Here is a 24989-nt window from a genome sequence, read left to right on the forward strand (position 1 = left end):
TTTTAAATTTCATAGCAAGCTTAGGCTACCACTTTGCGTCTGCACTGGCTGCCATTCAGCCCAAGAATAATTTAATACTTTACAGTGTGCTTCTGCTCAAAAGATAAAACTGTACAGGCCTTCAGAAAAGACAAAGCATTTACATTTTTTAAGGAGTGCACTTTTGATTCCTTTGCTGTGATCCCAGTATTAGCATTTTCAAAGTTTACCCTCAGAGGGCCACAAAAATAAGACTACAAAGTGCTTCCCCACTATGCTAAAATCAGACCTCCAGAGCAATCAGATGACAGGAACAGCACACAGATGACCTGAAGATATTTCCACATATCACATCATCAGCTTCAGGATATATCAGACACTTTAAAGCTAAACAAAATCACTAATTTGAGGATAACTGTTTACAGACCAGATTTGTTAGTGACCTCGTTTAATCTGCTTGTAAGCACAATTCCTTTATCTAAGACCAGAGGGCACAAATTACCACCACTGTGAAAATCCCTTTTTTAGCTGCTGTGTTTTAGGGTCATTTTCATATTTTAGAGCATGAAGATTCTATAAAGGTTAATTATTTGTCTTGTGCCATGAAGGCACTTACCAGTGAACAGTGGCTTCTTGGCAAAAATGCTGGCTTAGGGTAAACAGCTGAGATGTGCATTGGGGCTGTACATCCCTGTGCCAGTTGGGGGTTTTTCAATCAGCACCACTGTGCTTGAACAGGGCAAGCTGGGAATCGGGCCATGTCCAAGTCCCATGACTAAATCAATTCAACTTGCCTTCAATACTATTTTTTTTTACTTTCAAAACAAACATAGAAAAGATTCCAGAAATTCAAATGTTCCATGTGGAGCAGATTTAAAAGGAGTGTTTGAAATATACACACCAAAAAAAGCAAAGAAGGACCTGGAGGAATGCCACATCCCCCAGCGTGCAACAGACTGCACAAAACCTAATGGCACCATATGAAGATCCTCCTACATCTTATTCCCTACTCCTTTTTCTGCTGCTTCTGGCCTCCATCCCTAGCCAAGTATTCAGGTGATTGTTTTTTCTTGGCCTGGCCACATGTACTAGCATTTCTTCAGCCTCTCTTAGCATCTGCCTCTTGGAGAACTGCCTTTTTGCCCTTTCCTCCCAAGGGATGGCTCCACCTGGCCCCAACACTTGGGGTCTATGTTCGGAGAGGTCCTGCTACCTCTACCCCAGCTGATCTCATTTTCAGTGGCACCATCTGTCTGCCTCCCTCCTTCATCACTTTTAGCCCTGGGGCACTGCTTTCCTTGGTCACACCGAGTAACACAGCATTCTCTCTTGGCTAGAGGCTGAGTTCTGACTCAATCCTTTCCACTCATATTGCACTGTGAAACTGAGAGCAGTGGAAAGATACACAATAATAATCACAGCGAGTTCATAACGGACATATCAGCACCAGAAAGGCTTTGAATCAAGCGTCAGTGCCAAGCATTTGTAGCAGATTTGCTACATTGCTACACTGTAAGCTAGATTTGAATAGAAAAATAAGAGCTGAAACAGTCACTTGCAGGAAGTGTGATCATTATTTCTGTACACACACACACACATCAACGTATCTGGAAATGCAGCATATAATTTGTTAAACTCAGCTCTGGTTAAATAGCTTCTCTTAAAATGGTGCAGTATCAACAAGCTCTGAGGATTTCAGAAAGGGCTATACAGGAAGCCAAGATTTTCCATACTTTTTCCTTTACGTGTATTCAATCTGCCTTATTGGCCAGGTTGTTACACTATTCTAAACAAAATGAAAGGCACTTTCCTATTAAACCTCAGAACTAATGAAAAATTTTCAATGTCCTTAAGCTTCCACACAGCATCCCACTACTATAATCTTTCCTGTTTTGTCCTACAAATTGCTTGCAACGGCCAACCCACTTGTAGACTGCAAAATAAATTGTTGCAGCTTAGCACTGAACTGTCTGGATGTGCAAGGCAATGTTCGGATGTATGAGGCAAATCAGGGGAGTGATTTCACCAATGGGACTTCCACCTCCTGCCCTTGTTAGGAGCTATCTCCAGAGTGAAGTAGGTGCACAGAATGGATCAGACACAGAGGTGACAGAGGAGCAGTAAGAACATCAATACCTCTGGGAAGCTCATGTTTGCAACCAGAAAGTCTCACCCATTGAACTGGCAAAGCTGACTTTTGCTCCCCTTGAGAACTTTAGCTTTTCCAACCCACAGCAATCACGTTGAACGTTCCAGTGTTTCAAGATGAATGCAAATATTGATATGTCACTGCCAGCACTCCCAGGGAGAGCTTTGCCAGAGTGCAAGGTCCTTCCCACTGCACTGCCACACTACCAGTTCTCGATGAATTAAGAATCAACTGTGCAACTCTGTATAGGTACCAAACTGCTGCTGCCAAGAGGTTTGTTGTGCTGAATTTCAGACACTCTGGGAAAAGTACAAGGACATTTAATGATAAAACTACCATCTCTGCTGAACAACACCTGAAAATCCAATTAAGGATCCCTAAGAAGAGAAGAGCCAGGGTAAGAAGGAACAGGCACAGTCCCATTTTAGAAAAGCACAGATGAGAAGTTATCCTCACATGGTATTTATTTCAAAACCCTTTCTGTGAATGCATGTTTTCTGATGCTGAATGCAAAATGCAATCCTGCATCACTCCATGATAACAACACCTTCAGCTTGGTCAATACCTTGTGCACTAGACAGTTGCCCTGCTTGTTATTTAAGACACTCAGTAATCTTGTCTTTCTGCTCCCAAGCGAAAGTTGTCGGTGCCCATATAAACTGTAAATTAAGTGCAACCACTGTTTCCTCTGGTGGAGATAGGCACAAATAGCTTCCTACCTCCTGAAGTTCTCAGAATAGGTAAAAGGGAGTTGAGCTTGTCACAGCCATAATGACTCAGGCTCTCATTAAAAGTCACTAGTACCAGCAACATCAACTGTGGCAACAAAGGGTTGAGGCTTATGCACCTCATGAAAAATACTGGTCAACCAGCACAGCCTTGCTCCCATGAAGGCTTTAAGCCAATTGTACTTGTGTAAGCAAAAAGGTGTCAGGCTTCCAGCTAATTAAAAATCTCCTTATTTGTAATAAAGAAGTAAGAGTAGGGTACGTATTGTAGTAAGTTATCTTGGGCAGAAGATACTTTTTTCCTAATGGCATAACAATGCAATTGGGGTTTTGATGTGTCCATCGGCTATACTGAAGTGTGACTAGAATGGGTAAAGCATCATGCTTCCATTACAAGATCAGGGCCTGTAATAGCAAACATTTTAAAATACTTATATAGTCATGCCCATTTCATGGCCCAAACCAGGCCAAAGTGACAATAAAATAACGTTTAACCACATATCCAATACATATTATGGGATGCATGGCTATACATATCTTACAGAGAACATTACATCAGACAGCTTATGGTATAAAAGATCATACTTGAGTGATGTTTTTGGAGCGATTTTCCCCCCAAGATAAGATCTCAGGCATCTGCCATCTATCTTGCTCCTACCAAGCTAAGGGGGCTGACAAGTGTGAAAGAGAAAATCTACTGTAGCTTCCATTTCATTTGACCTGTAAAGAGAGTCTTCAAGACACCAGAGAGTTCTAATGTTTCAGGAGTGACTATCAATGACAGACAGGCATAATAAGCATTTTCTACTGGTCACATATATCACCCCAGTTTTGAAATGAAAGAAATCCCAGTGTCCCCAAGTTTATCAAAGACCGAGTTATATCAAGGAACATACCTTTGAGATGTTACTAGTGCGGCTCACGGAATGCCCCAAAGCCTTCTCATTCTGAAAGAGGAAGAACAGGATCACTGCAGCAACAAATCACAGTTATGAGGATATTTTAAAGCTGGTATTAGAAACCAAATTCCATGGAGAAAGTCTTAGAGTTGTGGCTTTTAAGGACGTTGTTTCTATTGACACCAGCCTGATTTATGAGAATCACTAAATTGCTTTGTTTGCTTAAGACTATGTTACCTTGCAGAAAATCACATAGGCAAGACAAGTACAAACTAAGAAATACTAGAACAATTATTTCTTCTCTCTATGAATACTGCAAAGCACTTTTCTCAGATAGCATCTATTTTGGAAAGGCTACTTCTCAGCTCTGCTTAATCTACATCTAAATGCAAACATCCAACCACTAAAACTGAAAGTTCTTGCTTAAAGAAAAACTAAAGTATCACAGCGATGTCCGGAAACAATTGTGAACAACCACATGCATGTAACTTCAGGAGACAAAGCAGAATTACTGAGGAAATTCCTATTTACCACAGAACTCAGAATTAAACTCTAAATATCATATAAGATGGAAACGCAGAAGCTGCAATTCTCAAAACTGAAATCAGTGACAACTGTATCTGTTACTCACTTTTCAGTGTGCAGGCCCTGACTGATAAGGATGACAATCTTCTGTGAAAATAAACTGTAGGTTTCACCAAGATATTTCATCCTTTAAGGGTTCCTGGTTTCTGAATATCAGCTTACCATAAATGTAACCAGACACATTGCTCCACTGGGAAGAGCCTAGAAATTGCTCTGCAAAAACTTTTCTGAATAAAATCCAACAAGAAATACTTTTTTCTAAACAAATATTACAAACACGGCAAGTCATAACATTTGGTTACAGATCAGTTATCTATGTTCCTCTAAGTCTGTGAAGCTGGGATGCAAATTGGTTTGAGATTTAAACCCTCTGAAAAAAGGGTAAATTTACTATTTTCTCCTATGGGCTCTATGCTGGGTAACAGTCTCTAGAAGTGCACCTTTTCATCTGAGATTTTAGGAACCAAACTCTTTCACCTTTATTCCTGAAGAGAACTTAGCCTAACAGAGACACTGTGGCAGCATCCTCTTCCAGTTCTCATTGGCACTGACTAATCAGATAGAGCTTGACATCAGAAGTCCTGCATATATAACAAATGGGGACATAAAAAAAACCCACTCCAAAACAGCCAACTGCTGTCACTCCTAGATCAGCTTGGATCTAGCACTCTGGTTTCTGACCTCCTGCCTATGGTTTGTTACAACTGAAGCGACCTTCAATGATGAGAGCCCACATCAAGTCTGGCTGGCACCCAGATGCTACACTCCCACTTTGAGATCTCTGTGCTCTCAGACACTTCTTCCTACAGCACATCCCCAGAGCAACTTCAAAGCTTTGGGTTGAGAAAAGGCAAGGCAAAAACTTCAGCACATGCTTACAACAGCAGGCAGTCCCTTCCTTACAACACTGGTTGCCTCTCAACACAACCCTGGGCGCTGCCTCAGTTGACAGCTAAAAATTGCATTTCCTCCCTTAGAAATGTGAGGAAGCAAATACAGTGTTCTGAAATCCTCTGTATGTAGAAGTTTGAGTACTCAGAAGACAGTAAAATAATGTTTCAGAAGAACAGAGGAGAAGCAACCAGGGAACCCCCTGCCAATTTTGACTGATGGCCAAACTAAAAATCAGCAAGGATGAGTTTAAGGTCTGGAACAGTTGTGGCCTCAGTTACAACTAACTTTAATGCCAGATTAGCATACTGCAAGGCTGAGTTTGATTTTCGAGATTACTATGAGCTTTTGTTATATAGATAACAGTATTCCTGGAACAGAAAAACACGTAAAGACCCCGAAAAATATGGACGTGATGCTTATGCGAAGCCTAACATTGGATGTAACTACTGTCAGAACCATTACGGCTAAGAATTGACTCCAACTGTAAGGGAAGGATGTAGCTGATTTCATCAAAGGCAGTGTAACTATAGCAACAGAAAAAGAAAAATGTTCATTGAAGCTATAGAAGACGGGAGGAAGAAAAAAGGGGGCAGGGACATGTTCAGAAGCTATGATGGAAAGAGACCAACACAAGCTGGCAAGCACAAAGACTTGTCATTGCATATGTGTGAGGTGTGGGGGAAAGCAGGCTGTGCTTGGCCTTCTAGGGACATATGGGAGGCAAACAAAGCAAGGTTATGTGGGACAAGGGAAAATGATAGTGAAGAGCAGGACCCATGGCCAAGAAGTCCACCTGAAGCAACACTTAGAGCTCCACACAGGTCACAGTCTCAAATCCAGCCCTAGGTGTCAAAGACTTCTGGATTAAATTCCTAAAGACAAAATTAAACAGAGCAGAGGTTTCTTCACGTTAACTCCACGCTCCCCAAATACAGCTGTCTAGCTGAAGAAGGTGCCTGCAAGGGAGCACGACTGAACTTACACAGGCACCTGTGTTGAAAAGGATGTGCTAAAATTCAATAAGCACAAACAGGCTGGAGGACAAGACCTATATTTGCACAACACAGTAAATGATGCAGAGCAAACATACTCTTAGCCATGCCACAGAAACTAGTCTTTCTCCCTCTGCTCCCAGAACTGATTTTATCTGATGGATGCCATGAGCCTCTAAGAGACAGATGGTCGTATTATCTTTATTGATCTACTGTTGGAAACATACCTGTCAGAGGTTTCAGTCAGTAGATGACTGCAAACAGTTGGTTTTGTTATTGAAAGAGTGATAATTTTTAAACAAAAGAGTGGTATTGAAAAATATTCTCTTAAGCGTTATGGATTGCATGCACACATATATCAAGTATCGGTGATATTTCTAAAGGACTCCTACCTACTTAAGTGCTCTTTCACACTTCAGTTTCTTTACCACACAAAGCTGGTACATCCATAAAGTCAACAGGAATTTCACTACAGCCTTAGCCCAGGTTGGCCAAAATCTGTACTCTAAAGAGGAGTTACACCTTGTTACACCAACAAGGAGGAGAACCACCAACTCAGCCATATTTTCAAGGAGTGACAACTGACCCAATAGCCACTACCACATGCAACACAGACTTGCAAATAATATACATATTTTCCAGTCTGGCTGGCCTGTCAACTACCAAGCAGCCCCATAAACCAGATAAAATTGCTTCAGCCCTTGGACACAAACTGACCCTGTCTTGGCCTGTCTTCTAATCAAGGACATTTTTTGAAACAGTTGCTCCAAGTCTCACAGTTTACATACTTGCAGACTTTAAAATGTGCTGGGCTGAAAACAGATAAACTGAGTTTCACTGTGCAACAGCAATTTCCAGTTCACTATGACTACTCACGTAGCACCCCCGCTAAAGGAATGTACAGTGCTCTCTTGCCAGCTTCTGCAAAGGACCAAAAAAACTATTTATTTTTTTAAAATCATTAAACAGCAACAGAAACACCTCAGTAATACAGTTCATGAACTCTAGCTGTGCTGTTTAATTCTCTTCTACAAATAAAACAATAAACATCTATCCACTGTGGAAGCCGTTATATAGAGCCAGTGCTTGCTGGTGTTTCCCATGCTCCGATACATTAAGGATGCCGTATGTTTTTCAGTTATTAAGATAGAAAAGAGCTGTAAAGCCATGGAAGGAGCTCCTGGAATAGGCAGATTTTAATGGCAGCCACAATTACTAAGTAAGGAACAGAAATGTTAAATAGATAAAAATTATTTTAAAAGCAAACAAACAAAAGCTCACTTTTTACACTATATCCATCACCAGTACCTTCATCCTGGGATCTTTTACCAATTATTCAGAAATTAACACTGACAGGGTAGTGGCAAGGCTAAGCTTCTATTATGGTATTATCACTACCCAACAAATAAAGGTCTTCAGAGACTTTTTCTATTATGTTCCCATTGCACAGTAAGACATATTCTAGTCTGGTAATTATAGCTCCAAACAAGTTCTCCTTCCCTCTTGCAAAAGTGTTAGTCTTTGCACTTGAATGAAAGGCCAAGACAAATGCAACATCTGCAAGCATGGACCATACAATTATCACCAGTTAAAGCAAGGGTCACTCTAGCAGATCAGTCTTTCTGTATGGGATAATGGGAATCCTGCCTTTCAAAATCATCCTACTCAACTAAAACCACCTGGCAGGCACTTAAAAAAAAAAAGATCTAGATACAAAAAAATTACAAGTGCAACTTGTAACTTCTCCTGAGCCACTCACTGCCAGCTGCTGCTCTGAGGCCCCATCAGAGACTGGCTCTAGGGAAACAAAGAATAAAGCAGAAGCAGGGAAATGACTGAAAAACAGAAAAACTGCTACCCATTCCTACAGTGACATGCTTCTTTAAACTTTGGATGCACTTGCTTGCAATTACCTGAATCCCCCTCCCAACTTCCCTTTCTTTTTCTGTCTTCCCCTTGAATTTGCTCCCTACCGTGAGCAACAAAGCTGCCTCCTTCCTTCAGCTCACGTCTGCTTTCCTGCAGGGCTCTTCATCTTGCCTTCTCCACCTTGCTGGCTCATTTTCCCTTCTGCCACCATTCCTCAGTTACTCTTACATGACACCTCTCCCTTCTCAGTTCAGAGATCTAGAAGCTGACACCTCCCTCCCCCATCCTCCCTTTTACCTCAGCTTTCCATATTCAGAACTTCAAGTTATTTTATCCTTGCTTCCCTACCATACTATATCAATTTTCCACTAAGCATAACAGCTATGTAACTTACACAGCCAAACCCAGAAGCCTTGTGAACTCTAAAACACCAGTTCCTATGACCTGAGCCAGACGGAGGGTCCCCACTCACTGATAACAATTCAGGCAGCCATAGCTGCTCTTGTGCACTTACAATACCAATACATCATTCTCCAAACTCAGCTGTAGACTTAATACAGCCTGAGCAAGTGGGCACCCTAAAGAAATACAACTTGGATGTCCTTGCCAGGATGGAAGGGAAAAAATATCTTGGTAAAATGGTTTGGATTTTGTGTTTCCAACTTTTTGGTTTTCAGTCATTAAGGCAGGTAAATAGAAGACAACAGAGGAAGCAGTCTCACAGCTTGTGTAGCTGCCTTCTGGCTACATCCCTGACTACACACTTATGGTCAGTCCTAAGTACGGCTAATACTAAACTCATCTTTATCTCTGCTCGTAGACCTGGAGAAGAATCTGCAAGCCAGATCCCAATGGTTTAGGCAAGGTGATTTTTATTCACTTTCCCTCTGGGAAAGGAGGAGAGAGGGCACCAGAGAAGGATCCTCCTTCCTCCTCAAGCCACCAATGGCTATGGGTGAAACTAGCACATGCCTGCTTCTTGAAGTCTTAATTCTCTAACACACCAGTGACCTGATAGGGCACTATATTCCCCATTTTGCAATACAACTTTTATGTTACATTACCTTACATGACAAAATGGGTTGAGACCCTCATCTAATCATAGAGTTCTCCAACTAAAATCTCAGTAATGAACAGCAGAGCCCTTTGTTTTGATGATGTTACTGCAATGCCCCAGCCACAGATCCCTACAAGGTAAGTACTAATGCCTCAGACCAATAGAGACAGTTAAACCAGGGCACTGCCTACTTGTGGTTTTCTACCTGGAATCTGAAAGCCATTTTAATCTCATTTTATGCATTACAATTGCATTTTACAATGATAGGTTAAGCACAAGATCGATATCTAGTGAAATCACTTACTGTTATCAACAATGAGTAGCACGGGCAGCATTTCAACAAAGTCTTCTGGGTAAATGGTTGCTTTCCTTAATAAAAAACTTTGCAGAAGAGAATGAATAATAATTGCTCTCATTCACACAGCAATTCTCATTCTTAGATCTTATGAGAATTACAGAATGAGACACAGAATGGTGTTGCTTGAAATGGTGAGATGCTGAAGTACTGAGTAGCTGAATGACCCTTGCATGGCAAAGCAGCAAGTTAAGAGTGAAACTCAGTTCTTCCATCAAGTCCCATGACCAGAGCATGAATGCACAGTTGTTCTACAAACATGCAGCCATATACACCCAGGTATTGTTTCAGGTTTCATAACTGTGTCAGATTTCCTAACAACTTCTTCCCAGAATTTCTGCAAATCTTGCACTGCAACCCTATACTTGAACAGCAGAAATTAAAAAGAACATAGGCTTTTAGTTTGGAGAGAGGGGTGGTTGTTGTCGACAATATTGGTATGTGCACTTAATTGTCTGAAGTAGATAGAATGAGAGGAAAGAAATGGGAGAAGGCTTTGTGAATTATTTTCTCCATCTGTCAAAACCAACGGATTGTTAAATTACACAAGCTTTGTCAGCACTAGGTCTCGTGACTGACAGAACCCAACATTTAATTACTTCAGTAGGAAATGGTATTTTGCATTGTATCAGTTGAATACGGCCTTTATTTCTTTGGCAGTCACCAGGTCTGGCAGTCACCATCAAGGAAGGGCAGTAAACTTATTAACAGTTTATAAAGCCAGTGCTTGGCAAACTTCTTAAAGCTTGCTCATTTCAAATTTTTGTCCATAAAATATGATGAAATATCATCAATGTTAGTCAATGATTTTTGCATGCAGCTAGAAAAGTAATGAAAGGAAGAATAATGGCATCTAATCAAAGAACAGTAATGGCGTCTATGCCTTGCATCTCTGCTCTTGTGCAGTATTTACCCCCGGACACTGGAAACTGAGGGGGTGATGGAAATCATGACATCTATTTCCTTTTTTGCCTTCCTGGAGACCCAGTATAAATGCCGAAAAAAAATCCAAACAATCTGCCCCGTCCATCTAGTCCAGTATCTTCTGTTCTTGGATGATCCCACTTGATTCTCTGGGACCAGCAATTCACGAACGAGTGCAGAAACCCAATATAAGATTTCAGATCTTCCACCACAGTGGAAAATCTATAGCAAGTTCACTGTGGATTACTCAGACAGCTCACTAACTTATTCTTTCATGTTCTGATCAAGCCACTTCACATAGTGGGAAACTAACTCGGAAGAACAGCCTAAAGGCAAAAAACAAGGCTGGAAGTAAAATATAGGAGAATTAACAAGCTTTATTCCAGGTGCTGAACTTACAGCTGTGCCTGAAAACATCAGCAACAGAAATAAAATCACAAGATCATATGGCTTTAAGAGAAAAGAAACACCAAGGAAAGAAAAAGACAACAGTCCGAATGGCTTTAATGGCCAATTTCAAGGAATTCAAAGAACAGGCCCCTTGGGGCTTTGGGGAGGGGAGTCAAGGAGGCTAACAGATCACAAACAAGAAAAAATATAAATGAGAGGAAATTCAAAGAACAAGGCAAGCACAGCAGAATGTTAAGTTAAATAGAAATCTCTTGCCTATGTCTCCACCACAGTGTGGTCAGAAGCACAATGTGCTTCATCTCCAGTCTGCCTTGTGAATAGCTCTTAGAGTTTGCATGGATGCGCCTGATACTATGCAAACCTGACAGGCATGCCTGTCCCTACGTGCTCCAGATACGGTTCACCTGTGTATAAGTCCTTACTGATAGTGTATTGCTGTGTGCTCAGTCTTGCCAGTTTGGTCTCAAGAGTACATGGGATACAATGCTTGGATCCATTCCTGAGTCCAACCATACAATGGATGAGTAGAGCATTCTCTTCAAAAAGGCCCTTTTCTCCATAGCTTTGTTCTCCAGACTTTTTTTAACATCCCATTTTTCTGGTTATTGCTTTGCTTTACTTCCAAAGGCTCCACAAAGTGCGCCTAATTATGGATAAGCTGCATCTCCAGCTGCCATTTCAAAATGGAGATCTGATCTCCATCTCCCCTCTTTAATTATTTGAGATAGAAGATGACATAAAAGCCTTCCTCTTGCTGAGCTGAGGCTGCCTCACCTAGAAGAGCAAATTTTAATTTCTGCACAAGACCATCAGTCTGGTACATTTCACTAAAATTACATTAATTTGTACACTTACTATATTCACATGCTACATGCCCAATTTCTAACAGAGAAAGACTGCAAAGTTTGGCATCTGACATGTTTTATGGATGTTCTTATCTTGCTGTTGCCAGACAACCTGCTTAAAATCGATGTACGCCTTTATGTGATGCAACACATAAAAAAGAATCCTTTGCTCAGGGAACAAATTATATGAACTACAAAAGACATGATCCAAAAATATACACCTTTCTTGATAATGGAAGCAGTATGCATTAAGCTTACCCTTGTGACAGCGAAAATGCCATTTCAAACAATTTCATGTATTTAACAGCAGAAAGAGATACAAACACTGAGGAAACCAGCAATTATAAACAGATTAAAAGGAATAACATTCTCTCTTTTGTGAAGTAATTGCATTTAATGCAACTGCTGGAATTCTCATGGTACACTACATATGTCAACATGCCAAAGCAATTGACTATTTTAAACACTCACAGATTAAAAAATCCTCTAGGCAACCGGCAATTTGGAATTTCTCAAGCTGCCAACAGACATAGGAAAGCCTGCAGCCTAGATGAACTCTCTGAAGAGCTGGCCTTTCTTGGTGTCTACATGACTTTGCAGGTTCAGTCGCTTGCTGCGGGAGCAGCCTGTGTGCTAGCACGTGCTCCTCAGGCAGGGTGGCAGGCGGCTGCACAGTTTGCAAGTCACATGCAACTTGGATGCGACGCATGTGCCTGGATCACTGCCTCTGCTCAGCTGAGAAGGTCCACAAAGCCTCTCTGATTTCCAACTCATATTATACCATCAAAGGATACTGTTAAAACAGTGAATCACAGAATCGTCTCTTAGCCAAGGTCACAAAGGCCTCCTGAATCTAAAAACAGATTCACAACAATACTAGAAAACTCGATACTTCCCAAATCGAACTTGGACTTCAAGTTGCTTCTATTTTGCTCAAGGATTTTATCTTCTTTTACTCCCCTCCCATCTTAAGATATTAAGATGCTTATTAACCTATTTCTGACTGCATGGACCATAAGGGCAAATTATATTCCCTACAGCAAATAGAGGCAACTTCCCAAATGATGCTGGGAAAGCATTCAGGGTATTTTTGGTAACATATAACATGATACGGCCAAAAGCACATGACAAGAGAGCTCTCGAAAGCACTTCTAGATATCAGACCTGTTTACTAATATCTACTCAGTACAGACCAGCTTGTTTTGCCTGAAATTTCATCTTCCCATTTTTATCAGTGCAGTTTGCAAAATATTCTGACCCACGGCATTTTAAACTCACTTAGTGTTAAACAATCACATAAATTTAGGTAAATGATGACTTGGGCCCTACAGTTCCCATTAAAGTTACTTAGCCAAACACTGAATAGAGTGAGATGCTTGTAAAAATCTAACCTGTGATGTTCTGGAGAGCTTTAAGCACATTACATTTCTTACAACAATTGTTTATAAGGTCAGAGAACACACAAATAATAATATCTAAGAAAAACAATGCATTCAGCCATCCTTACAGAAATAAACCAAAACTACTTAAGGAAAACACTGCTCTGGGAAGAAAGATGATACACAGCTAAGAGAAAAGGTACTCTTCATTTAAAGGGTAGTACATTTAAACTGCAGAACAAGAATCTTTTAAAGCATAAATCTGCTAATAAAAACTACATTAAGTGACCATTCAGAGTTCCTGGCTAATTATCCAGGAAATGCAGGTGTCAACTGACTATTTACCCCCAGTCATTTAAAGAATGCATGTGTGAATGCATGCACTTACATACATTAAGTTTTTTAAATAAAAAACCTACAGAAAGCGCACACACAGCCAGCTACACTCTCTTTCCCCAAAACACAACCCCTGATACCAGAAACACAGGCAAAAAACTCTCTAAGCGTAGCAGGCTACTCTAACCAGTAACCCAAGAGCATTTTATTATCATTTTGTCAGGCAAGCACAGTTGGTTTCACATAGGACCTCACCTGGGATGCAGTCAACTAGCGCACGTCCAGAGAAGGCTACGTGGGACCAGGCAAAAGCCCAGTACTGGGGACACTATCATTCATGAGCACCTACTGGTGCTATCAGCATTCTGCAGTGTTTGGTGCTGTGAACATTTAAAGTCATTATAACATTAGAGTACCAGTGTATGTCAAAAACCTGGTAAGGCAGTGCTCTGAAACACCTGGCTACATCCCCAGCCTGCTATGCCATCGCTAACCACCCCCTCCCACAGCGTAGTCCAGCCAACACATTTTTTGCAATCGCATATTTCAGGGTGTTCTGCAAAATTCAGACCTGAAGAAGCCAATGTATGTCTCTTGCTTCCACAGGTCTGTCTTTCAAGAGCTTTGCTCACAGTCCTGTGTGAACAACAGTGACTCCAGACAGTCATTTCTCATTGACAAAGCAATTCTACGATTTGCACAGTGCTAAAAGCTGCAAAAGCCTCTTCTCTTAAACACAGAGGATTTAACACACTCTAAATGTACTGCTTTTTCAGCCTAAAAATCTGTAGTCATTAATTTCATTTCCGCAGTCGGGGTGCTGCACTTGAAATGTCGATATATTCAGTAATATTATTCAGTAATGTTAAAGGAACTGAGGGTGCAGGTTCCCAAGAGTCACTGATAAACAAGTTTCAGAAACCAGCAAACAAGGAGCGTGCTGAGAAATACTGCATTCTTCAGTCACAAGCAGATACTCTCGCACTCTCTCACTCAGAGGATGCTTAGGATCTGTTACTCATAGGAGAAAATCCTGCTGATTCTGGTTACCTTCCAACCATACAATGGGAACAGGGAAAGTACATTACCGTACATCACAGATATCAAGGGAAGAAAAATGAAAATGCAGGGAAAGTAAAGGACAGAAGCAGAATTTTAATGTGCTCTGTTAGTCTTTCCTGTATATCACTCATTAAGTGGGTCCCTAATATAGAAGCAGGATAAGAATTCAGCATCTATCTGCAAGTCAGTTAACACCACCTAAATCCATGTCTAACAGCTGATGCTATCCAGTTTACCAATACTGATCACTGGCATACGTGTATATCATGTTCCCACCTTCTTCGCTATGTCTGTCACAATAGCTTATGTCCACAAACAAAAATCGATTAAAGAAATCTTTTTGGTGGAATACAAGTGCTCAGAAGATTTAGATTCTCTACATTTTTGATATCTTCTCTGAGAGTAGGAAAAATAACCACAACACAGGAGGCCAACAGGATAAAACCAAAATCCTACAGAAGATTTACATTTGTTTAGGAAGGTCTTTCAACTTTTTGTTTAAAGAAATTATTGAAGAAAAGCAGATGGTATGGCCATATAGAATAATGGGAAAGTCTTCCAAAATGGCACTGAAAGCAAAATGGTGGGGTCCATTCTGTCAGGGACATCTTTTTTAGTTCTGTATTCCGTAGCAGTGCTTCTTGAAAAGGAGACCATACCAGATCTTTTGCTCTTCAAAATGTAGCAGCAGTCAACAAAGCAAACAAAATGCCAACATGGAGCAGGAATGTGTGGAAATTAGCACTGAAACAGCATAAAAACCAATGTCAGGTCAACAGCTTTTGTGTATCGTCACTAGAGGTTAAATCCCTTTATGGGGGGATTTATGGAAGTCAGGGGGAATTCCACCACTAACGCCAATCGTGCCAGGAGTTCAGTCTCTTGTTAGTAAGAGATGCTGCAGAAATACAAAGAGTTCAGCAACAGACAACTGGGGTGATCAACAATAAGACAAGTCTTTATATGAAGACAGCTGAAGCAATAGATTATTAAAAGAGAAAGTAAATAAATAAGGTCAAGTGAAGAAAAGACATGTAGCTAAGTAAAAAGAGTTCACAGTTGTGTCCCACACCTTCAGAAGAACACCAGGAAGCAGATGACTCAAGCCAACTGTTGCAGGCTAAGACACATACCCTTGGATGAATTATTTCCTGGAGGAAGCAATAAACCAGCACTCCATGTGGACACAGTGGTCCCACCAAAACCAACAAGAAATGCCTGTGGTCTCAGGAAGACTCAGACTGAGCCACTAGTTACATCCTCATCTGAAAAAAAGTATCCTAGTAACTGCAGCTGATAGTAGGCACACTTTAGCAGATCGGGACCTAAAGTAGTTTTAAAAATACTGATTTGCCTTAAAGCATAAGAAGCAGAGAAGAAGAAATTGCAATAAGAGTCAGCTAGAAAAACATGCCTTTGCCTTTGCACATGGAAATCTACACTTACTTCTCATTCAGCAGGGAGAAGCAGGAGCACTTCTAAAAGAACCCCTGTGCAGGAAAGGACTGCTGTGCAGTGCTAACACTGAGCAACACTGAAGCCAACGGAGCTGCATTGGCTAAATAAAGCAGGGATGAGCCAAGTGACCCAGCACAGTAAGGCAGTCAACCCAAAGGCCAACACACAGTAAAAGCAAAAAAAAAAATAAATATTTTTTTGAGCAGGTGTTGTGAATACAGAGCATGGTGCTCAGAGCGCCCCTAACTACCACTCCTGGTCAGGCCAGCTGTAGCTGAAAAAGGGAGAGTCTGTGTAGGTGTCACGGTTTAAAGCTGGGCCGGCTATTAAACCTGAGGCAGACGCTCTCTGTTAACCCTCCCCCCGCACCCGAAGGGAAAGGGAAAGGGAAAAGGGAGAGAGACTTATGGGTTGGAAAGTTAAAACAGTTTTAATAAACTATAATAATGAAAAAGAGTGTAATAATAATATTGGAATAATCAAATATATACAAATATATATACAAAACCAAGATCGAGCTCCCCCGATGTCGGCCACGTCACCACCGGCACTGCAGGGCAGGCTCCGGGAAGGCCCAGGCTGGGCCCAGCGACGGTCGAGAGCTGGATTCAGGGATGCACGGATCGGGATCGGGGGCAGCAGGAAAAAGGACAGAGTCCTCTTTGGACACTGGCCAAAAGCTCAAGCCGCAGAAGCAGCCCGAAGCAGCAGAAACACCCAAACACAGCAGGAGCAGCAAGGGAAAGGCAGAAGGGGCAAGAGAGCGAGACCCTCGTGATCCCCCCGTTTTATACTGAGAATGACGTGTATGGGATGGAATACCTTCGTTGGTCAATTTTGGGTCGCCTGCCCTGTCTGCTCCTCCCTGCAGGTGCGACCCCCCTTCAGCTCTTCACTCGTAAGCAGGGAGGAATTTAGCAGTGACCTTGGTTTCTCTAAGACTAAGTACAGCAAGAGCCTTTCTGCGTAACATCCCTACCGGTGCCTCAGTGATAACTACAAACTTCGAGCGTTATCAGTCCTAGAAGCAGACACTGTCTGCAAAACATGCAGTTACTTTCAGAAAGTGCAGTTACTTAGAAGAGACTTAGCTGAAAGTAAAAATCACTGAAAGGAAAATTGGCCTGGTTTAGGCTAAACCAGGACAGTAGGCAGCCTTGATTCCCATCACAGTAATCCTAAAATCATCGGGTTACAGCAGCAGGCTGTCTGAGGCAATCAGATGGGTGACTAACAAAACCTACTGGCTGAAGAGAAGATGCCTTCCAGAAAAGCACTGCTCTTCACCCAGCTGAGAAACTTCAGTGCAGTCACTGTCTAATAAGGAGGGTTGAGGTTTGTGTGTGTCTGAATAAGCTGAATGCCAGCAGCTGCCTAAGAACTAAATTTACCACCGCAGTCTCAGGAACACCTGCATTTTCTGCTAAAATAAAATCTCTGGGCCATTAGCGTATTGGAATATAAGCTTTTCCACTTAACTGAAGACATTTACTCATTCTCTTTCCGCAAGTCTCATGCTCCAGTTCCAGTAAAATCCTGCTTGGTTTCAGAGTTTTTTATGGAAACACACACACATCAGCTCAAAGGTACCGATATTATGCGAGTAGTATTAAACAATTCACTTCACTGGGTTCCTCTGCCTTTTGCACTTATTCCTATGAAAGAGAAAATGAACTGCAGCTGTCAGAGTGTTGGCTGACCTACTGGGGACTGTACTGCATTCCTGCACACGTGCTGACATAGCATTTTCTAAAGTTTATTTCCCAAGGGGAAAGGGTTATAAATAAGTCTCATATTCACAGTAAATCTCCTGCCCTTCATTCCCTAGGGCTTTGAGTGAGGGTGGGTTTTTGTCACAGGAAATCGCATCAAAATTTTCAGAAAAAAGTGTATTAGCTTACACGATTTACTTTTGTCAAACTGCCTTTAACTTGACCCACACCAAAGCTAGATTTTAAAAGCTCAGTCTTCTCTGTGCTCACTGTTCTACACATTCATTATCTGCAGAAATCAGACTGGGCATCTATGAAATCTGCAGCTGTTTTAGAAGACAATAGATTTTACTAAAATACATTTTGTAATTTTTTTAAAGTAATTTTTAAAAAGCCACAAAGAACCACTAAATGATTAAAGGCATTTCTGTATACCTTCTGAAAATACATATAGTCAGACCTCTAGGGAAGCTGTTTTCTCTTAGGCTCTACACTTGTAATTGAGTGAGAAGCTGAAGCAATAAAAGATGGGCTTCACCACAGGCTCTGGAATCCACCAGAGAGGATTCATTTAGGGGGTTGGATCCTCAGTTTGCGAGCTTTTATGCCTGGGGCACCACATTGACAACATGTTTCTGATTCCATTACAACAAGGTTCTGATCCAGAACTGGAACTTCCCAGTCCACACACCCCCTCTCCCAAATCTATTTCTGATTCCTCTTAGTATTGAAAATACAAAAGATAAAATTATCCCTAATTGTAAATACTATCCTTCCAGTTGAAATGACCACTGAAGTATTTTCCAGGAGATGAAAGAATAAATAACTGCTGCTTTGGAAATCCATTTTTCTTAAAGGCCAAACCCCAGGCAAGCAATATTGCCCTGGACATTACAAAATGTCAAAATTCTCCCTGAGATTTTTGTTTTAAAGGGGCCTTTCAGAAGGCATCCAGCAAAAAATATCAGATAATGTGCAGGCATTCTCTAAAAGATTAAATAGATTATTTGGCCAGATAAGCACACTGGGGAAAGGTGGGAGTGCAGGGGGAAGGATTAGATGCTGCTGAGCTGCATCTTGCAGTGCGGGCAGTGGGACTGATGAAACAGTAGCATGGGATAAGGATGCAACCTGCAACAACAACTGGATTGTGCTCTGAAATACAGAGACTTAAAAGCATGGAGACTCAAACCAGAACATCCTGGTCCACATTCAGACTTCCCCTTATTGGAGACTCACAATTTTGGGTTTCAATACAGACATTTACCAAAGGTGAGTGTGACTGATGCAAGTTTGCAAGAAAAAGCTAAGGGTTAGATATGGTTTACAACATGTCTTTTGCATTTTAACCCTCTGCTTCCCTGTCACCATTCCATACACAAGTGCTTTGCTTTGAGGAGATTACAAATGTCACTGTGTTTTCACAGGCATCCAGGAGGAAATTATCATAGAATCATTGAAATTCATCAATAAGATTAAATAATTTGCTAGGTCAGGCAAGACCTGAGGCTGGTGAACAGGGATTCCTGAAACAAAATAAGCATCATGAACAACGGGAACCAACCCAGAGGAAAATGCAGTAAGGACTGGTGCTTGGAAAGGGTAACCACTTAAAAACTGATCAAAAGATACAGTTCACCCTGTAGTTAGGACAGCTACCTATTAATCTTACAGATTAACTTTTAATAATCCTCAAAATAGGGAGATGAGGATATTTAAATATTAGGTCCGGGAAAAGCCTGTGGCTCCTTGAATGTGCTCTCTGTAGGCTCTAAGTAAGCCTCCCTCGCAAACTCTTGTTCAACACGTAGAAGGGAAGAAAACGTCTCCTCTCTAGTGAAAAGCTGCTGGACAAACCTCTTCCAGTAACTTAAAACTCAGAGCTCTAAAAACTCAAAGTAGTGAAACAGGCAGTCTTATCCTGCAGTTAAGAACAAAGTAGCACAGCAAAGAGGTAAAGTACAAAAACAAGAGTTCAAAGGGACAAGTGGCCAGTTCTCCATGAACACACTCAGAAAAACTAATACTTTTATTGTGAAGTTCCTTAATACCATCTGCTGCTAGTACCCTGGAGGACAGAACGGATGACATCAAAAAGAGGATGTAAAATTGGAAGAACCTCTCTTAATACAAACATGCATTTAGGTAACACCCAAATAATCACTGAAAATAAAGGCTGTACCACAGGGCTGAAATTTCAGCACACAATGAACGTGCTTCTTGTATAGCACCTTTCCTCCAAAACAGTATTCCCTCTCTAAAGGGAAATAATGCAGTTTTTCAGTGGTGAACAGCACTAGGGAGCAGCTCAAAATAAGAGTGGAACAAGATGATATCTAAGATAAACCATAAGAGGGACATGATGGGGCCAGTTTGCAATTTACAGCCTCTTGCAAAATACACTCCTGGAGTTTGACATCAGTATCCTGAAGTAGGCAAATGTGGCCGTCACGGCAGAGGTGAAACCTGAGGCGCAGGGAGATTATGCTGCCCCGAGTGAAATTCACCCCATTTGTCCTACTCTTACATGAGCTGTTGCTCAGTGTCACAGCAAGCGGCTGTGTCCTGTTACAGGCACATAGCTGAATAGTACATGTGGTTTGCACAGGATGAGTTTCACGTACCGTGAAGGTGTGCCAAAGCAAGGAGAACATGATCGAGATCTCTCCCTTCCATTCTTGGTCGTAGAATGTACATGTCCAAGCTGGATCTTGTCAGGGCATTGATTCTCACATGGAGTATCAGACTTTGGTATCTGCCTAAAGAGCTGCCTCCCAGAGCCCACCACCTGGCAAAGCACTAACTACACCTTAGTAAGTGCTTCCTCCAAGTCAGAAAGAACAGTTTCATTCACCCCACCAATCTTCCCCCCCGAAACTTTTCTATTTGTCCCCACCACTTGTAAATGTGATCCCAAATTCTCCTTGCACTTCCCTCGCTGTCCAATGGCCTTGAGATCTCTAAGCATGGTGGGGTCCATAAGAACGCAGCAGGTGCTCCACAACGCCCTCATTCCTGTGCACGAAGGCAAGCAAACTGAGGGTAAAATACAAACAATAAATTAATGTTCAAAGATGCCTAATTTTTTTTTGGTTACAGGTGTGGCACCACAGCATAAGGAATCTACAGGCTTTTCCAAAAAAGTTGATATTTGGGATCTTGGGAATTGTTGGGATTTGGGGATTCAAGATTAAGAATCTCTACACTTTGGACAGTAGTTGTGTGGGAACTCCTCATCTAGGTACTTTGATATTTAAATTTTTCCAACCTTTGGCATGCACAGAAACCCTGCTGCCCCTGCTCCCAAGCACACAGGCATAACTGGCACACAGCAGTGGAAGGGAAGTAAGAGGATTACATTTCAGGAGGCACACGTCTTGGTGCGAGACCAGAGGCTTAAGGGGATTAAAAGATAGGAGCTGCTTCCCAGAGTGACAGGATGAAAAACAGCAAAGCCCACACGTAAACATGGCCTGTATAAGTAAACAATGCTTCATATCCTTCAGCAGCAGAGACACACAGTGAGCAGAACAGCAAATGAACCACTGACCACATCAACTGCATCTTCAGCCACCTCCACTGTCACCAGTACCATCTTAACTATGTCATACCTGCATTTTCTGTCTCCTTGTGCCTTTTATCACCCTTGTTTCTTCTTAGCTGCTGCTTTTCCCACATGAACCAGCCCTTTTCTCCTGTCTTTGTATTATCTATATTGTCTTTCTATCATTCCCCGTCACCACTGGAAAACAATTTGGAAATACTTTTTAATTCAATGCAAGAAAAGGATGTTGGGATACTATATAAAGGAGGGTGACTTCCATATCAAGAAACTAGAATGGATAGAAATATAGCCGTCTTCATCAGATCTAACCCTGGGTACAAAGGGGAACTCCTGTAAGCTTTAGAAAAAAGGACTGCAATCATTTTTAAATCCAGGAGGATTTTATTTTTCTGCTAGCTAACACTCCTCAAAGGTAGAGCATTAGATTCGGCTTCCAGTTCAATATGCCCTTCTAACAAATACTTACAGAAGCAGTGGTTTTATTCCCTGAAAGATACGGAGTTAAACTCACTAACAAGAGCTACAAATGCCAGCGGGCCTAGCATGACTGGAACATCCTATCTGGATGTAATTTAGAAATCAGGAAACTGTGCCAAATTCAACTGAGGCTTTCAAGAAGAGAATTCAGGAGCAGGGTTATGTGGTGCTAAGCATTATAACATATGGCAAAAGACTGGAATTGCTTCAGAAAGCTTATAACCCAACACTAGAAAATTTAAAGATGACTACAGCAACCTGACAACAGACATCATGAGGGATGGATACTGGTGTATTGAGTAAAAGCTGCCAGGCTTATTTACATCAAGTGCATTAAAATACACACACACGTATATACATATATATTTAAAAAAAAAAACCACTACAAACGACATTTTGGTTTCATTTAATGGAAAGAATCTGTACTTGACAAGGCTGAATCCCAACAGCTACAGCAAACTAAGACAAAGAAACCCTCTCAAAAGAGAAGTCCTGCAAGTGTCATCTGAATTTTAGTGACAAGGTAGTTGATTTTGTTTGTATTACAGACGGCAGCAAATAAGAGCAGAGGTTAAGATGACCACTCAGCCAGGGCTGGGGAACCAGGAGGTGCACTTACTGTAGTTAGACCTTTATGGCCTTGGACACTAAACTTTCCCAAAGCTCAGCTGAAAAGAACGGGACAGAAAGTCAGAGATCACCTCTGAAAAGCGCTGACAGGTAAAACTGGTTCATATTTATAAATGGTAAAGAAGAGGACAACTTGCAAAAATGCTCGCATTACAATGAGCATCCTTAAATTCTCTTCTCACTGCTGTTCAGGTGCTCATGTTTCCTCCTTGTTAAATTCACACTTCTTGATACTGCAGATGCTCTGTTTTCATTTCAAATATATCTGTGTTCACCTTTATTTTCCTTTTAGTGAAAAGCATGTTAACATATTGCCTGGAGTCAGACATATGAGAAGGCTTCTACTTGTGCTTCCACAAATCAAAAGCAGCTGCTACATGGCATGGCATGGCAGAAGTGAAACCTCTTTTAAATAAAAAGCAGAAGAGCAAAAAGGGAAAAGGAGGACAGAGCAAGTAATAAGCAATATAACCTGCAATACAACTGAGGAAGAGAAAACCAAAAGAAACAATCCTCCTCTCCCCCTAATTGTTTTGTTCTGTGTTTTTTTTAATGGCAAGATGACTCTCACATTTCTTTGTTGAATTTGGGATAAGAAACATAGGTCTGGTCTTGAGAGACAATTTGAAGAAACCACTCATGGTTTAAAGCATCAAGAAAAAGTGGACTGAAGGGTCTGCTTCACATGCTTCTTCATGGGCTAGGGGAGACTATCTAATGGCAAAGGAGAATGAGGAATTCCCTTTCCAACTGTGCCCACCCAAGGAGTGTCCTTGTCCCTGATGTACCTTGCCCACTTTCAAGATAATGGGCTGCAGAAATAAGACTGTTAACTACCATCCTACAGCTGCTGCATCTCAGAAATCCTTTGACAAAAGAACCTCAGCTCCCACCACTAAATCTCTTCCAGTTGTCATCTGCCATAATATTATAGTGAGTTTGTAGAATAGGCAGTTTCTTGATTAAAAGACATTAAAATGTCCTTTAAAAAACAAGAGACAAAAATCTGCCTTTGGGCCAGATTATCACTGCATTTACCTAGCTTGATTGTCCTATGGCATTACATGAATTTGTTCTGCACCTGTTCTGTTTGTTTTTTTAAAAGGCTACCTTTGTTTTATTTCTTGAATTATCACATATGTTGCTTTACACTTGTTCGTCTCCACCCGGGACAGCTAGTGACACTGTATGCTAGAAAACTTGGAGATAGTCTCAATCTTACCTCTAAAAGGGCTTTTCTCCAATATAGCTGAGGGAAACAGAGAATGAAAAGAATGGTTTATAGAAAAGGTTTATTCAGCTTGTAATGAGCTAGAATTCTCATTATCCATAAGACCGGTGCTTACAGTTTATTAGGAGGATGGATGTTCTCTTTATTTTTAAACCACACTGTGTAGGTTAAGGCTACCTTACTTAGGAATTGGCTTGGTCCTGGCACCACTCTTCAACTCCCTTTTACATTTAACACAGCGTTTTTTTGGCAGAAGAGAAAATGTCCAAGGCATAATTAAGAGCTTGGATAGGGTTGTAGTTTCTTTAAATGTCACAGGTATGCCATGAAAAACCACGTGCAAAAGCAACTGATACCCACACAAAACTCCCTGCCTCACACAGCCAGTGTTAGTTTTCCAACCAAAATAAGATTTATGGAGAGAGATTTTTTTTTTTTTTTTAGTTTTTCTTTTGCCTGTCTACAGTGTGTTTGCCATTTGACTACAGGTATTGTGGTAAATCATGAGCCTTCAAAGTACAGTTCAGGTTTTTACCCTTACAGCCATAATTAAAAAATGATAAAAAGTCTTTTCATTGTGAAAATGCTTCTAGTTGAAATACACAGGCAGCCTGAAACAGCTGGTCAAGTGGAAGCAAGCCATTCAGCTGCAATGCTGATGTGGCAATGATGGAGTATACTAACAATAACTTGTCACCAACGTTCATTACTTTAAAGTTGATGAAAAACAACAGGGACAGTTATAAACTGTTGTCCCTTTGAAACCAGCAGCTCCCAAGCTTTCCCATACACAGCGCCATTTCAGGGTTGTTAACTGCAGCTAGGCTTATCATTTCTTAATTTAAGAGCTTCTGTCCAGCTGTAATAACTACAGCAGACCACAGGACAGATGATTGCTAAGTCAACTCCTACTCTGACCCTTGATCATAACCTGGGAAACAGGAAGCTAACAGAAGTCAGGAGACTAATTTGACTTGAAACAAGGGATATTTTTAGGGAGAACAATGCACAATCAGTGTTCTCATGAAGACCAGAGTGGGTGCAGGGCCTCAATTATGGGAGAGGGAAGTATTAAAAAAAAAAATTTTAGCAGAGGCATAGTTCCTGAATAAAGCAGACAGAGAAAACACAGGGATTTTTACTCTAATCATGATGGCTCTGCCTGGATTTGAAAGAAGAGCTGGTGCCTCAAATAGCCTAAGGTATTACATCTGGTTCTTCAAACTAATCTGACCCCTTTGACACAGATAAATACTTCCTTGGGGAAGAGTGTTGTTACATTTCAAAGTCCTAATGTTAACCACTGACTGTCAGTTGAGATAAAACAAGCACCCCAATGAGTCATAAAACACTCATTTCCATTAGACAGCAAGAGAGAAACTGATGACAAGAAACAACAACAAAATTAGCCATTAACAGAAACCAGATGGAATGGCAAAAACTATTCAAAGA

General features: G+C 41.1%; 1 protein-coding gene across 2 annotated transcripts in view; it reads right to left on the minus strand.

Annotated features, from left to right (window-relative positions):
• Window positions 1-24989, minus strand: part of MARCHF8 (membrane associated ring-CH-type finger 8) — a 100251-nt gene that overhangs the window by 19729 nt on the left and 55533 nt on the right. For both annotated transcript variants that reach the window (XM_068399830.1, XM_068399831.1), the window contains exon 3: window positions 3753-3803. In XM_068399830.1, the coding sequence (XP_068255931.1) occupies window positions 3753-3803 (51 nt within the window). The remainder of the gene's footprint in view (window positions 1-3752; window positions 3804-24989) is intronic.

The sequence above is a fragment of the Nyctibius grandis genome, chromosome 4 (assembly GCF_013368605.1).
Source record: "Nyctibius grandis isolate bNycGra1 chromosome 4, bNycGra1.pri, whole genome shotgun sequence".
Classification (NCBI taxonomy): domain Eukaryota; kingdom Metazoa; phylum Chordata; class Aves; order Nyctibiiformes; family Nyctibiidae; genus Nyctibius; species Nyctibius grandis.